The sequence below is a fragment of the Protopterus annectens genome, chromosome 3.part1, assembly GCF_019279795.1.
Source record: "Protopterus annectens isolate FY-2018-M chromosome 3.part1, PAN1.0, whole genome shotgun sequence".
Taxonomy (NCBI): Eukaryota; Metazoa; Chordata; order Ceratodontiformes; family Protopteridae; genus Protopterus; species Protopterus annectens.
This window is the reverse complement of record NC_056732.1, coordinates 1400492270-1400508421: the sequence shown is the minus strand read 5'-3', so window position 1 is coordinate 1400508421 and position 16152 is coordinate 1400492270. Positions and strand designations below refer to the sequence as shown.

The 16152-nt window shown below is 37.8% G+C and overlaps 1 protein-coding gene across 8 annotated transcripts in view; it reads right to left on the bottom strand.

Moving 5' to 3' along the window:
- Positions 1-16152, bottom strand: part of LOC122798488 (alanine aminotransferase 2-like) — a 1719357-nt gene that overhangs the window by 817031 nt on the left and 886174 nt on the right. For 7 of the 8 annotated variants that reach the window (XM_044067464.1, XM_044067468.1, XM_044067469.1 and 4 more), the window contains one exon: positions 5808-5923. In XM_044067464.1, coding sequence (XP_043923399.1) covers positions 5808-5923 — 116 coding nt within the window. Of the gene's footprint in view, positions 1-5807; positions 5924-16152 lie in introns of those variants that run through there. The other variant, XM_044067470.1, reaches the window with a different exon arrangement.

Below are 16152 nucleotides of genomic sequence, written 5' to 3'. Positions count from 1 at the left end.
CAAAATGGCCAAAGATAAGAATTCAGACCAACCTCAAAAATGTTGCATAATCATATTATTGAGCGTACACTTGTTGACTGTACTTTTGACAATCTACTTTTTGTTGTGGTTTTTTCATTTCTCAATCACACAAGTAAAACTAGATAAACGTGATGAGACATCCATAGACTGGCATCCAAACTTTAACACATACCTAACAATTAAACGTGTATATGCTGAGACTATGAACATTTCAAACTGCTGGGTTTGTACAGCTATACCAACAGCATATAGAGGACTACTAATGTCCGCTGTTCCTTTAGGGATCAATGAGACTTGGGAGAATTTGCTTTTTGACACAGGAACTGTGAGATCACAGGATAAAATAGCATTGTATTTACCTGTTACACAAAAAGGAATTGTGTGTTTTTTCAAGAATGATACTCTCCAGGTGGGCTGGAGTAACTGTAACATAACAATATCTTATAAATGTTATATTAAGACTAAAAGTAGGGGTACTGTTTGCAATACTAACTATGATTCATATTTGAACTCAATGAAAATGACACTGAATGAAGTAAAAAGAAATCCTGTTTTGATTAAACAATTGTCAATCATAGATAAGAAAATGTTTCATGCAGGGTTGGTGCGTATTAGCACTAAAGTTGAAAACTGTTATTTTGTGTGTGGGAAAAAGGCATACAAATGGCTACCTGAGAATTGTTCCGGCAGTTGTTTTTGGGTTACCTTGGTTCCGCCATACGACACACTGCGGAATTACCTCTGGGTAAAATACGGAACGTGAAAGATGTTTCCAAGAAAACCAAAGATCCAATCGAGAAACCTGTGAATCCAGTAGGGCGAGTTGAAGCAGGTTGGAAAGACCATAATTCCGTGAAGGACAAAGACAAATTGACTCATATGGACTTGAGTGACAGTGTTATATCCTGGGCAGGTATACTCCCAGCGTATGGTGCAGTCAAATCAATTTGGGAGCTGAGAAAACTGTCGAAACTTCTCGAAGTAATGAGTAATGCAACTTTTTCTGCTCTTGAATTAGTGACTGATGAACTGAATGCAATGAGAACTGTTGTGCTACAAAATCGGATGGCTCTTGACTTCACCCTAGCGGTGAGAGGTGGTACGTGTGCGCTTATCAAAGAAGAATGCTGTGCGTACATACCAGATAATAGACATGAAATTAATAACCATCTGGAGGTGATTCAGCAAGTGTCAGCCATGACCAAACCAGGCCCAAACCCTCTGACGGATTTTTTCCAGAATCTGTTTGGGGGGTGGGGTTCCATCCTAATGAATATTCTGATTGCCATTTGTGTGGGTTTACTCCTATTAGGAGCATGTGTTTGTTGTGGAATCCCCTGCATGAAAAGATTAATTAAAGATTTTATAGATATGTCTGTCTCTGAAACTTGTATCAAGACACTCCCATAACACCCCTATAACTTATTAATGTAATACAAACACACAAAGCTATGTACATCTTCAAATAATGAAGTTTAATCTTCTGCAACATCAGGTATCATTTAAATGTTGGTTGTTAGACAAAAATACAGTATTCTCTTTGCATAAGTCAACATATTAAAGCAGGTCTTCACATTTTGCATGCCGTTTCAATGAATGCACTTTAAATCAGTGAAAATAACCTTCAGTCAAGAATACTGATAAGAATAACAGAATGTGCAGTACATTGAGTCTAAACATACCTTATTTGGATAGTACTAGGCTTGTGAACCGAGGTTAAAAAGGTGTGTAGAAATTTACAGGGTGTTGGGATTATTAGGAGATACTTCAGTCACAGTTAGTTAGTTCATTTGGACTGATATGTAAAAAGTAATTGCAATGCAGTCCACAGAAGTTTGATATGGGCACTTGACAGTGAGTGCAGAAGTCAGGTTAAATATCCAGCATTCCAGAATATTGTTATTCAGGAGGAAAGCAATATAAGTGCAGAAGCTATCGACATAATTATCAGCACTGTTATTATACAGTAATATTTGACATTTGGAGTACAGACTTTATGGACAGTATGTGCAGAAGCTAGGGACATGAGGATTTGGTGCATAATAAAACATTCTTAACTGAACTACAGTGTATGCAGACTTTTATTCTGAAAGTTACAAGAAGATCTGGTCCATAAAGGAGAGACTGGCACCTGTTCAGCACAGTTTTGGGTAATTAAAAGATAAATATATTCATTTTAGTCTCATTCCAGTTTTTTCCAGGTATTTCCAGTTCATTTCAGTATTCTACTATCCTATCAGTTCTTACACCTTCCTAAAAGGAACAGTTGTCCTAGACTAATAACTACACTCACAGGCTTTAACTGACCTTTAAGGTTGTCGATGCTAAAGTGCATGGAACAGCCTGTGCTTTTAATTACACTAAGTGCTGTCTGTATTCATCTTATCATTATTAGTCTTCCAGATATAGAAAACAACTTGAATGCTTTCAGAAAACACTATCTTTCAGCCACTGAAAAAAAGAAAAAAACGTATTCTGTTTTTATTGCTCTGTTATCACCATGTTTCAATAGAAACATGAGCTCCAGATACGCAATTACCTTTAGCTACAAGCTTCTCATGTTGTACTGTGAACATTTATTTGCTTTTCCTTACATTTAGTATTTTCTTATTTACTTGCTTTCACTTGAAACCTGTTTTTAGATCAAGCCAAGGGCCTTAATCCAGTCATTCCCCATTCAAAAGTAAGAAAAAAAACATATAAAATGTACTTCCATCATGATTGTCCCTCACCTCTACAACCCAAGATTATAGCCTATTATCTTAAACATGTTTTAGATCAAGTTTTCTTCTCTTTTTACATTGTAATGCCTACATTTCTTAAACTTAAACAGGAAGAAAGAAAGAAGAAATAGAAAAACAGGGGCATGTGCTTACTTCACTATCCCTATAACACACAAAAAATAACTGAAAATGCTTTACTATATAACATGCAGTATATGTAATAGTAATATTGCTCTAACCCTAATCCTACCTGTAGCCCTATGATGGTAAGAATTGATATTAGGCTAGGTGGGTGATTATATAGACCAATGAATTAGTCACTAGCCTTCATTAGTGCTGCATCTCTAAGCCTTACATGCCCTTTAACTGCTAAGTAAACTTTAATCCCAGCTGCAATTTTATCCTTAGCCCCATCTGTTGACATTATTATAACAGTTATGGTCAGTGGGCATGTTTAAAATGAAGGGATACGTGATCACTATTGACTGTGTTTAGTATTATATCTAAAATTAAAATCAGAGTATGGTAGGCAATGGCTTTATGATGTGTGGAGATCAATGGCTTTAAGGTGGGATGACATTTAATTAGACTTAAGACACAAAGTGTGATACTTATTGTGAGTACTCATGCAGTTCTAGTAAGAGGAATTTTCTCTAATTTCTCTGACAGTGGGAGACTTTCATGTCTGAGCTTCACCAGAAACTTAAGGTTCCATGAATCTGATTGAATTGTTTTATGTTTTAATAAGCTGGCATCAAGTGTTATTAACTAACTATTCATAATAAAAAATTCAATGTTTAAAACAAAATTAAATACTATAAGGCATACAGGTCTAATCAATTTGTTTTAACATACCTTAAGGATATATTCTACATGAAATTAAATTAATATTCATACATAAATGGAGAATAGTGTTGAGGATAATATCAAGCTCTTCCCATTCAGCAAAATCAGAATAAGTTTCTTCAGTAAAATTATGCATGAGGCTTCTCAAGTAAAGCAAGATGTGGTGAGTGACCCTATGCTCCAAACTTACTATTGACTCACACAAGCCGCCCCTGGTACTACTGAATTATCAGGGTTACATAGTCTTGCCCAACATCCCGCTGAAGAATATGAGTCCATCTTATGCTTTAATCACCAACATCTGGTACATCATTAACATCGCACTTATAGCTGATAGAATTATGCAGTCTCTGATACTACCAAAGGATAATCTCTATCCAGCAGCAAGGGCTTGATACTGTAATCTTTATCCTTGGCATGCATTTCAGCAATCTTCTTCTTCTTATTTTGGCTTTTCCCGGTTAGGGGTCACCACAGTGGATCACCTGTCTGCTCATGATTGGCAGTGGAGTTTTACAGTGTCGAGTTGCTAGCCCGGTGCCCAAACTTCCACAGAAGGTAAACACACACACACACACACACACACACACACACACACACACACACACACACACACACACACACACACACACACACACACACTCAGACCTAGGGCCAATTTAGAGTATCCAATCCACCTGCAGCATGTCTTTGGGATGTGGGAGGAAACCGGAGCATCAGAAGGAAACCGACTCGACCACAGGGAGGACATGCAGACTCTGCACAGAAGGCACCCCAGCTGAGGATTGAACTGGAGAACCTCTTGCTGTGAGGTGACAATGCTAACCACTGCACCACCGTGGCCGCCCGCATGCATTTCAACAATGAAATATTCAAATGACTTCAGATTTTAATCTCTAGTGAATTCCATTTACAAGTGTGCTCAGTTTTAACTTCATATATTTATTTGTATTAGTTGACCATACTAGATCACTGTTACTCCTGGGTCATTTTCTGGCTCAGCCAGGGACTATGTGAAATTTCCAGTCAGATCAAAAGTAACACATAGCAGTGTCAGTACAATGCTACAATTGTCAGACAGAAGATACATTATTAAAAAACTGCAGCTACACATACAGTAGCTTTAGCATGTTTCTACCATTGTCAAACAGAATATACAATTTCTAAATGAGTTCAAGTAGTCAAATCATGAAGAAATGAAGAGGATCATCTTAAACAATTCAAATGGTGAAACCTTACGAGTATACAAGCTAAGGAAATTGGATATACTGATGATGCATTAGCAGTGCTTCAGTTATCCTATTTCTCTAGGGCTGGCAATGAGGTGTACAAGTCTTACAGTAGGACCTGACTGTCATTAGAATGTAATGCTATGCTTTGCTCTTTGGATTCTCTGCACCTTGGGTTTCATCTCAGTGACTGGCATGGAAGCTGTGCAACAAAGGCACACACAAAGGGTGAGAGCAGACATTTCTGTCCCTTCTTGTACCCTGTCAATGTTTGTGTGCACAGGAACATCCACTTTTCTTAGTAGTGTTTCTATTTATATAGGATAAAAATAAGAAGCTCGAGGACAAATCACCTCTTGGAGAAAAAACAAGCAAAATGTGAAAACAAGATCCAAGGATGACACTACGGGATAGGACCGACAAACTTTAATATAATAAAAATGAAAAGATGTGAGAGCTTTCGCATTCAATAAATGAACGCTTCGTCAGACAATTTAACAGCCAGGCGTATGCCATATTTAAATGCAATTTCAGCCAATGACAAACCACCAGTAATTAACTATTTAGTGGCCATTACCAAACAAAGTGCTCACATCTTTTCATTTTTATCTTTTGGACATATTAAAGTTTGTTGGTTCTACCCCATGGTGTCATCCTTCGATTTATATTTTTGTTCTCCAGGATAACGGACTAGTCCTGATAGGCCAAAAGGAGCTATGGTTCAGGTCAAAGGCACAGTACAAATTTAGAAAACAGTATACAGAACAATAACATAGAAATACATGTAGATACACAGTGGTAAATAAACAGGTCATATTGTTGGGTATAATCATAGGTACATAATATTACGTAAATAGGACATGTCTTGTGAATGTAGCTATATTAAGTTAGGCACATGGGCCAATGAACAGCAGAGAAGAAATAGAACAATAGGTTGTGCTAATTATATAGGTACTATAATATTCTTCAAAAGAAATAAAAAATATACCTGTAATGGTACGTTCCTTCCTTTTGTCCAAACAAGCTGCCAGGCATGAGGAGAGAAATGCCAGTTTCACTCATAAGTTTCTTGCAGTAGAAGACATCTGGTTCTATACTCTGAGACTAGGGAAGCAAAGAGTTTCAGCATCAAACTATAAAATATATGCATATGCAAAGATAATACCTTCCATGCTGGACAAATGAGAGGTGTGCTATGTGCAAAATATTCCTACAAAAACATTTTAATATTTGAAGGCATGAGTAGAGAAAAATGTATTTGAATTAAAACCTTATTTCTCATATGTACAATGACCTTCCCCCAAAAAATAAATTTGTCCAGTAAGAATGCAATTTTAAATTACATGTTTTAACAAGTAAAATATGAAATTACTTTACTTGTGTTGTATGGCATCAATTATCCACAAAATGGAATGTCCTAATAACTCAAATACCTTTGTTAAAGAAGAGGGGCAGCCTTTTAGAGGCTACAGTCACCTTTATACCAGATTTAATTTTTCAAAGATCTCAAAAGTAAATACAACTGCAGCCACTCTGGTGGTGTAGATGGGATAAAACTCTAACACTCAGCCAACCAGGGTTCAATTAGCAACTCAGGTGACTGATGGAGAGGCAGGGTGGGATGGGAGAACCAGTCCTGGGGGGACAGAACTTGGTGGTGGTGGTGTTCTCTATGGGGAAGTGTGGTCCAAAGATGGGATTTGCCCTCGGATGTGACCAATGAGTGTGAGGGGGGCAGAGAAAGGGAAAGTAGGCAGGCTATATAACCCCCCTAAAAAAAAACAGAAAAAAGGATGCACAGATGGACGAGCCCCCAGGGCACAATTAAGATCTACAACCAGTCTCAGCAACACCTGAGTAAGTCATGGGGGTAAGAGGATGGCTGGTAGATCCGGAGTACACATTCAGCATTGGGGGCTGGTCTGGTAATAATGAGGTCTGAGGGGACCAAAAAAACAGTAAATAGACTTTAACACAGTTACTGTAAGTTTCTTCATCTGGCCTTTATTGTATATGTCCAGACAGTCTATACTAAAACAGTCTGACATAGCTTTCACTAATATACTGTAACACTCCAGCAGCCAAGAAATGGCAAACACTGCCTAATAACACTCTTAAGGATTAAATGACAAATATTTTTATGCTATCAAGGGTAAAAATTGTTCAAGATAAACAAAATGCCATAGTCTGTTGCTTTACAGCAGTTAGAAGAATATGACAATCATGTGAATGGCAGCACAACACTGGTTGCAACTATCCTACCACAAGTACTGTTATTTGTATTGCAGCTTCCTTAGTGCCTCACTGAAATAAGTACAAACAGCTCTATTAAATACGTATCAGACAGCACATCTCCTGAAAAGTGTCACCTCTGCTAGATAGCACAGTAATCTACAATTCCTTGACTACCACAGCAGTACAGACAGTGGCCTCTTGTTTGTGGCTGTGATGACACTAGTTAAGTTTATGGCCTTGGTATAGTATGACCGGCCAGGTAAGGGAGAAGTGGCCTAATCTTCTCTTCAAGAATCATGAGTTCTGGTTCTGCTTAACAGCTTCTTAGTGAAGACTGCAGACTTTCCATTGCAGAGATTGTGCCTTGATATATTCTGTAGCATTAACTATTATCTTCACTCACCTCTATATACACTTATCACAAAACTTCTTTAACCAGTGTGCCAATTTTTATTCTGGGCTTACTGGGAGATGTCTGTAGAGGTAAAACATACCAAGGCAATATTTTCATTAAAACATTTGCCTTCCTGATAGAGACTAAACTACCTTTTTTCTGTATTCCAAAGTGCTTTTCCATTTTCTTAGCCAGTTGACTGTAGTTTTCCTTCACTTCTTCTGCCACTGATTCAAATGTATTCATCCCACGATATTTACTGTTATTCATTTTTGATTCTTCCTCTATTTCCCCAGTGTAGTCAAAAAGTGTTGACTTTCATGATCAGTTTTAGGTTTCTTTACAAAAGGTCAGTATGTAGTAGACCAGACACTAACTCAGAATCATTTTATTTATTTATTTATTGACATTTGATTACCAAGAAAGTCTGACTGTGTAGGTACCCATTTTCAGTGGAAGCCTGGGGAGAAATGTTACAAGGTATTTCAAAAGCATTTTAAGAACAATAATTTTACAGTCTTCAAAAATAATACAAAAACATCTACAGTTTTAATAATTATATCAGATTAGACAATGTGAAAACATTGGTCAAGAACAGATACAACTTATATGACAATGATTTAATATTTAAAGAAATTGTAGCTAGTATATAGAGAAATTAAAGGTAAGTTAGTATAATAAAAAACATGAAATACAAGATGAAGTGAGAGAAAAAAAAACAGGGTTATGGCATATTTAGAAAAAGAGTCAAAGGAGAGAAATTTGCTGAATTAAGGAAGTGGGTGAAGAAGGGGGAGTAAGGAGGTGTAATAGGTACATGTTCATATTTAGAGATATGGTTTATCCTATGGCTGAGCAAGTACAGAGAAATATGTCATCTACAAAGTCTTTCACAATGGTTTTAAAGGACTGGAAGAAGTATAGTGACCTGATGGATGCAAGTAAGGAACTCCAGGCCTTAGCAACATGATATGAATATATACCATGTCTAGCAAATCTGATAGATTTGTGGACAGAGAGGAGTTCTGGTCACTGGTTCATAACGACTAATTGGGAGCATAGTTGCATAGAATGGTATTTAATGCTGGACAAGCTGATGCATGCTGGATAATTTTATATGTGGTAAGAAGCTTTGCACATGCTAGTTGATGAGGACGTTCCAACCAATTTAGGTGTTTTAGTACATCATAGTGATGGGCTCTGAAAGGGGATATTTGCTGTAAATTTAACTACTTTATTATATCATTGTTCAAGTTTTGATTTTTGTGATGCCTTGAAGTTAATAAGGATTGGAGCACCACAAAGTAGGGAGGAGAGGAAGAAAGTAGTGACCAGTGTAGTTTTAGTTGTGTTGTTGAGAAAGTTTATGGCTTTGTAAGGCATCTCTAGTTTTTGCTGATCTTTTAATGCAATTTCGTATATGCAGGTCAAATTTAAGATTATCATCCACTATCATCTTCGATAATTTGCTGTGAGAAGGGACTTCAATGTATTATTGAGAGAGGATTTTAAATGTTTTCAAGAGACAATAGATTTGGGTTAAAAAAGATAGACACTGTTACTAAAGCCAGATATAATGACAAACTAGTGTGTTAGGAGGGTTGGATGGTTGGCAGAATGGTTAAGGTGTTTACCTTTCAGACACAAGGTGCAGGGTTTGATTCTCACATGGGGTAACTAGCTAAGCTTAAAACAATCCACAAGGCAGTTAGTCTAGTACTACCCTATGAACTTTAAGTAATTTATTTTCTTGGGGTTGATTGTGAGTTGTGAGTTACAGGGCCATGTTTTGGTGTCTATTAAGGCTTCCTAAGTAATTTTTTTGAGATGTGTCATGTTGTCAGATGTGCATATCAGTGTGGAATCATCTGGGTATTGTATGAGGGAAACCTGTTGTGTGGATGCTTGGATGGTGTTGGTGAAAATGTTAAAGTGGAGGGGTCCAAGGATAAACCCTTGTGGTATACCAGTGGTGACTATGAAGTATGGAGAGAGGGTAGAGTGCCATTTTACTGGCTGATACCTATTGGACTGGCAGGTTTTAAACCATAGAAGGGAGGGCTGTGATAAACCTAATGAGGACATTTGAAGAAGTTTACTGTGACAAACTGTGTATACAAGTCTAGAAATAAGGAAGAGAGTAGTTTGCTATTATGTCTGGCTTTAATGACAGTATCTATAAAGGTTAGAAGGGAGGTGTTAATACTATTAGAGGGATGAAAGTCATGTTGTGTGTGTGTGTGGGGGGGGGGCGTAAGAGTTCTGGCAGGACTTGGTTTACTAATTGTTCTTGAATACATTGTTCAAGTATTTTGGAGAAGGGGGATAAGATTGCTAAAGGTCTCAAGTTAGTAATGTCTGTTGAATGTCCTCTTTTGAGTACAAATATTTGTGATTTTTTTTCCAGAAAGAGAGAATGTGGATTGACCTATTTATAGGGATTGAGACATAATAGGCAATGCTACTGTCTGCTATTTTAAGGTACTTGCTTGAATGGGCATCAGCTGAAGTTGAGCATGGTTTGATTTTTTTAAGAGTTGTTTTATACAGGATGTAGTCACAGGTTTGAAGGTTAAAGTGGATGTGGTGATATGTGGCTGTTGGGCAGGGCTGGGATTAGATGATGGGGAATCCTTGGTTACAGATGCTATGATATCTATGAAATAAGAGTTGAATTCTACTTTAGTTTCAAGTGGCGAGTTATTGGGAGAGAGGTCATACTTGAATTTGTACCCAGGATGTAAAAATATCTTTAATGGCTGACCAGATTTTTTTTAAGGCTGTGTTTACTATTGTATTGAATGTTGTTATAATATAATTTTTGTCTTCATTTATTTGCTTTTTAGTATGGTTGTGGAACATTTTGAAGCTGTCAAGATATTGTGGTGTTTTATATTTTTACAATTATTTGCACAGTGCATTAGCATTCTACTCTTTTTGAATAGCCACATTGCATTGTTTGTTTTTAGTCTCTTTATTCTAGGAAGTGCAAGGCTGTTTAGGATATTTAGGAAAGTTGTGTTGAATTAATTTACAGCATTGTCTAAAGGGAAGACTTAGGATGTTAGGAGTTAATAGATGATAGGGTAGTAATAAATATTTCTGGCTTAAATGTGGACAGGTTGTTTGTTGTTTATACGCATGTTGTTTAACTAGATGTTTGAAATGTCTGATTGTATAGATTGGGAGACAGTCTCTAAAAGAGTCTGATATAGTACTTGTGATGGTGAATTTGTTATGGTCTAATATTAGGATCCAGTCTAATAAGGAATTTGATGTCTTGCTATAATGTATGGGGCTATTAATTAGTTTTGCAAAACCATATAAGTTCATGCTAGATACATTAGTTAGGAGTTAGAGGTTATGTCCAACCAACTGAAATTGACGTCACCTAGTAGTATTTTTTCTTGTGGAATTGTTATGGATAATCAATGTAGGATATCTTCCAGTGTAGCTGTATTTTCATCAGGAGGGATATAAATTTATTTATTTATTTATTTTACATTTGTTGACCGGGATAGCATGACTGGATATATGTTCATTTTCAGCGGAAGCCTGGGGAGAAAAGCTCCACATACCAAAAAAGAGAGAGTACATACATCACTGAGTAATAAACTCAGGCAGACATGTTTAGAAAAATAGACCAAGAATACAGGCAGATATCAATATACACAATGTGTAGACTTACATCTGATTGGCAGAGACGTATCAGAAAATGTGAACATAGAATACACTCAGATCTCATAATTCACAATGTTTAGACATTCAAATGCTATGAGGCGTAGATACTTAGCTAAACAGCAGGTTGGGTAGCAAGACATGTATTAGTGAAGTTGTTAGTCAGGTTTAGAACAAGATCACAGCTAATGAGATGTGAGGTAGTTTTTGAGTTCTCTTTTAAATAGGGGTAGTAGGTTTCCTTGGTAATGGTTACAGGGAGTAGATTCCAGATTTTACCAGTTGAGTTGGCAGATTTAGCATTGCCTGCAGAGTTGTTGGATTTTTGGGTCAGTATCATTAGTTTATCAGCTGAGCGTAATGGCCTGGGGGCACTATGAGGGGTGAGAATATTTTTGAGGGCAGGGGTGTTATCAGGTTGATGGAATATTTTATGTGCTACTATAAGCTGGTTGAACTGTAGAAGGGTAGGATACTCTAGCCATCCCAGTGCTTTGAGGTTCTGGCAATGGCGGGTCCTAAAAGCCATGTCAGTAGCGATTCTGGCTATATGATTGTAACATCCTGATAATTTGTTGAGATCAGTTTTGGATAGGTTGGTGAGTACAGGGGAGTCATACATAAGGATATGGAGGAGGTGTGATCTTGCAATAGCTACCCTAGCTAGGGGGGTGAGGAAAGGTTTGACTCTGTACAGGGAAGCCAAGTTTTTTGTTGACAGACTTAATAGTGTGATTGACATGTTTATCAAATTTAAGGTTGTTGTCTATTATTACACTGAGAAGCTTTGTATAGTCGTCAGGGGAGATAATGGAGTCATTGCTAGATTTGATGTTGAAGGAAGTAGGAGAAATTCTACGGTTAGGGGAGAAAAGTAGTAGCTTGGTTTTGTTAGGATTTAGAAGCAGACAGCAATTAGCTAGCCATGTTTCTACTGTGCTGAAAGTGGTCTGGGTAAGGGTTAGAAGTTGTGTAGGAGGAGGCGGAGCATATTAGCGTTGAGTCATCTGCATATTGGATGCAGGTGGCTCCTGGGATGGTGGTTTGCAGATCATTGATAAAGACAGAAAAAAGAAGGGGACCTAGTATGGACCCTTGTGGGACACCTAGGGTTAGAGGAAGTTGGGATGACAGCTTACTCTGCCATAAGACAGCCTGCTGTCTACCATTTAGGTAGGAGTGAAACCATTGTATTATGTGTTGGTCTGTAGGGTATTGAGCAGTAGCTGATGGTTGACCATATTGAAAGCTTTTGAGAGATCTAGGAAGAGTGCTGAAGATAGTTTGTTGTTATTATGATGACCGTGGTGGTACTGTGGAATGGCCTAAAGCTGTGCTAACAGTTGGTGAGCTTTCCGTTTTGAATAGGAAAGTGCATGATTTGTTTGTGTATGCATCTTTCCATGATTTTAGCTAGTGGGGAAAGAATGGCTATAGGTCTAAAGTTAGATAATTCTGTGGAACTTCCTCCTTTATGGAGAGGTATAACGTGATATTTTCCATATTGCTGGGATGGCTGCTTCTGAGATGGATCTATTGATCAGAATTGAAATGGGAAGTGCTATGGCATCAGCTGATTTTTGAAGATATTCAGCTGGGTGGGGTGAAGCTAGTGTGTAAGTAACTTTAACTTTTTTTAAGTTCAGATCAGAGATAGGTAGGGTTGGTTTGGTTTAAAGGGTGGGGGTGGGCTGTGGGTGGATCAGGGCTAGATGTGCCAGAGCTGGTGTGTGTGTCAGATGGAGTGAGATGGGTAGCTAGAGACTGGATAGTTTCAGTAAAGAAGTTGGAGAAGCTGTTTGCAATTTTCTACAGGGATTTATCAGGGGCAGCTGATGGGGATTTTTTTCTAGAATGACAGATTTTTTGGTCTGGTTCCTAGGCTGCGGTATCTTACTTGGTCCATAGGGATTGCTTCTTAGTTTAATTTTTGGTTTTGTTTCTTTAGATAGCCACGGTGCAACTGTGGCTTTTACATGGATGGTGCAGGAAAGAGCCTGGGGGTTAAGGACAGCCAGAAATCTGGTACTGAAGTACTCAACTGCTTCTTGTAATGGGAGTCATTTCAAGACATTCCAATTACATGCTTTGAGTTCATTTTGGAAGTTGTCAAGGTTAAAGTTCCTAACGTTTCTTATAATTTTGTAGTTGGTCTGGTTGGGAATATCGGCTTTCAGCCTAATAATATAGGTAAGGCAGTGATCACTTAAATCATCAGGTAATGTACCTGACTTGTACTTTTGGGGGTGGCTGGTTAATAAGGATCAATCAAGGATACTATCTTTGACTCTGATTTTGCTAAATCTAGTGGGGGTGGCAATGATCTTAGTAAACCCGTGGAGGTTTAGATGGGTGGAGGGAGTTTCAGAGGAACAGGTGTTCCAATCAATGTTAAAGTCCCCCAAGACAATGGTTTCCTGGGGATAGTCAGAAGCTAGCCCATGTAAGATATTTTCTAGAGTATTATCATTCTTGTGGGGTGGAATATAAATGCAGACAATGTATCTGCATTTATTTTCATTTATTATTAGTTTGGTGATGAGAATTTCTGCATTGCCAAACTGGAGTGGCTGTTGGGTGTCAATTGTTATTGTTAGGGTAGACTTGTTTAGTACAGCTACCCCACCACCTTTCCTGGAGATCCGGTCCAGTTTAAGGATGTTGTACTATGGGGGGGTTATTTTGTTATCTTTGGTTATTGGTTTTAGCCAGGTTTCTGTGAGGCAGAGGATATCAGGGGAGTGAACAGCTAAGAGTCCATGTAGGCTATGGATCTTGTTGTTTAAGGCTTCTGATGTTGCGATGACAGACCAGAAATGAGTCTGGAAGTCTATCAATCTGGGTAGTACATGTTGGGTTCTTAGATGGTGTGCTTTGGTCTACTGTTGTGGATGGGCCAGGGTTGGAGTGGATGTCTCCATCCTTCATAAGATTATTTTTTAAGTTGCTTACGAGTCTTAAAAATTTGTTTATGATATTTTCGTAGCATTTGCTTTTTAAGCTAATGTAGTGGTATTTAGTCAGGTGATGATAACTGGGGGATGAGGAATTAGGAGAGGGGATAGTTATGTGGTGGATAAACTTATTAAATGCTGGGTTGGTGTCTGAGAGTTTGGGTATTGGATTTCAAGATGCTGTACATATTCATAGGATCTTAGGTGTTAAGGAATGAATATCAGGGGTACTAAGGGTAGCAGCATTAGTGTTTTAGCTGTAGTCATAGTAAATTACTATGGTAGGGTCTATATTGAGTGTATGTGGTGGATAAAAGATTAGGGAGAATAGAATAGCTATGGGTGGGTTAATATGGATAGTGGGGTGGATAGAGGGTGTATTATTTTGCTAGGAGTTTTCTGGGTTCTAGGAGCATATGTAGTTGGTTAGCTAATTAAGGAGGCATGCCAGTGGTACTATAAATGTAGTACTACCGGGAGCGGGCGGGATATGGGGGCAGGGTGGGGAGCGGAGTGAGTGGAGTGAGCGAAGTGAGCTGAGCGGGGCTAAACCAGTAAAGCAGATGCCTAAAGGCAGCATGTGCAGGTATGAGTTACAAGCACACTTTTTTTGTTTCTTTTTATATGCACAGTACTCTGTTCCTAAGACCTACTGTTAAATGTGTTACAAGCATGCTTTTTTGTTTGTTTTTATATGCCCAATACTCTATTCTTAGGCCCTACTTTTAAAAACTAAACAGTTCCCTGCCTGCTTCTCAATTTACAATGCAGGGAGCCCGTTTTCCAATTTCCTTTGGTAGCACGCTTGTTTCACTTAGTTTATTGAGGAAATGCACTATTTGGAGGTGTAGAGCACACTCTGCTCGTCTGTTGAACAGTAGAAAGCATGCTGTTTTCACCTTAATTGGGGAAGAAAGAAGGCTACAGGAAAGTCTAAACCTTCCAACCTAATGCTTATTAGCATAAACAGATTACAAGCGGGAGTTATAGGGACATTCACCAGTGCTTTTTTGGACCCAGTTTGTTAGGCTTACAGGTGGCAAGGTATTTTAGTGGATATTTACCTTATTAAAACAAGTTCCGTGGTGGGGAAAGTCTTCTGTACTTGTTGTAAACTTAATCAGACAAAATCAGTATAACAAATTCACAACAGTTAAATAGTTTAAAATTTGGCGCCTTTTTTCTACTACAGGAAATTATATCAAAAACCTAAATATTATCCTACTTCCCCCACTGCATGTACCTTTATTCATGAGTAAATAAATACTGAAAAGACAAACGAACATTACTAAACACTCCAAATACACCAAATACAAGCAATATATGCAACTATATGAATTAAAAATTATTATAAAGTGCCTAAGATATTAAATTAAATATGTATACATTTATATACATAAGTAAAATATTCATTTTAAACAAACCTTATTGTCATTACCAAAGCAACCATAATCTACTTAAAGCTTTTAGTTTTAAAATGCTGTTAATACTGCAAAGATCATTAAGTCCAGGCCATGCACAAGAATGAAGCATGAGCTGCCATATAAGCTCTGCCTTTTCCAATTGTAGTTCCCAGGGATGCCCTCTATCATCACTAAGCACTTGCTGCAGTATTCCAAATCTAAAATAATGATCATGCTGTTCATGCACGTTTAGCTAGTGCATTATTTAACCGATCCTTCCTTATTGCATGCATGTGCTCATAAATTATTTCCTTGAGAGACCTGGTGGTTCTTCCTATATAAAATGCTGGGCAGAGTTGACATACTGCCACATATATTACCCCCTTAGAATTGCAATTAAATTTGCCCTTAATAATATATTCTGTGCCATTTATCTGTATGCATTGGCCCTGATGTATATGTCTACAATAATTGCACATTCCACATCTATTCATAATACCCACTGATTTATTGGCCATACAACTTGTCCTGCCATTCTAAAAATGTACAGAAGAGGCAACACCACAGCAGAATCAATGTATAAACATAGATTTAATAAAGCCAAAATTCAGAACAGTGAGCGCTTTCACGTTTTAAAAACGTTTCATCAGACTTTCATACTGCATACAT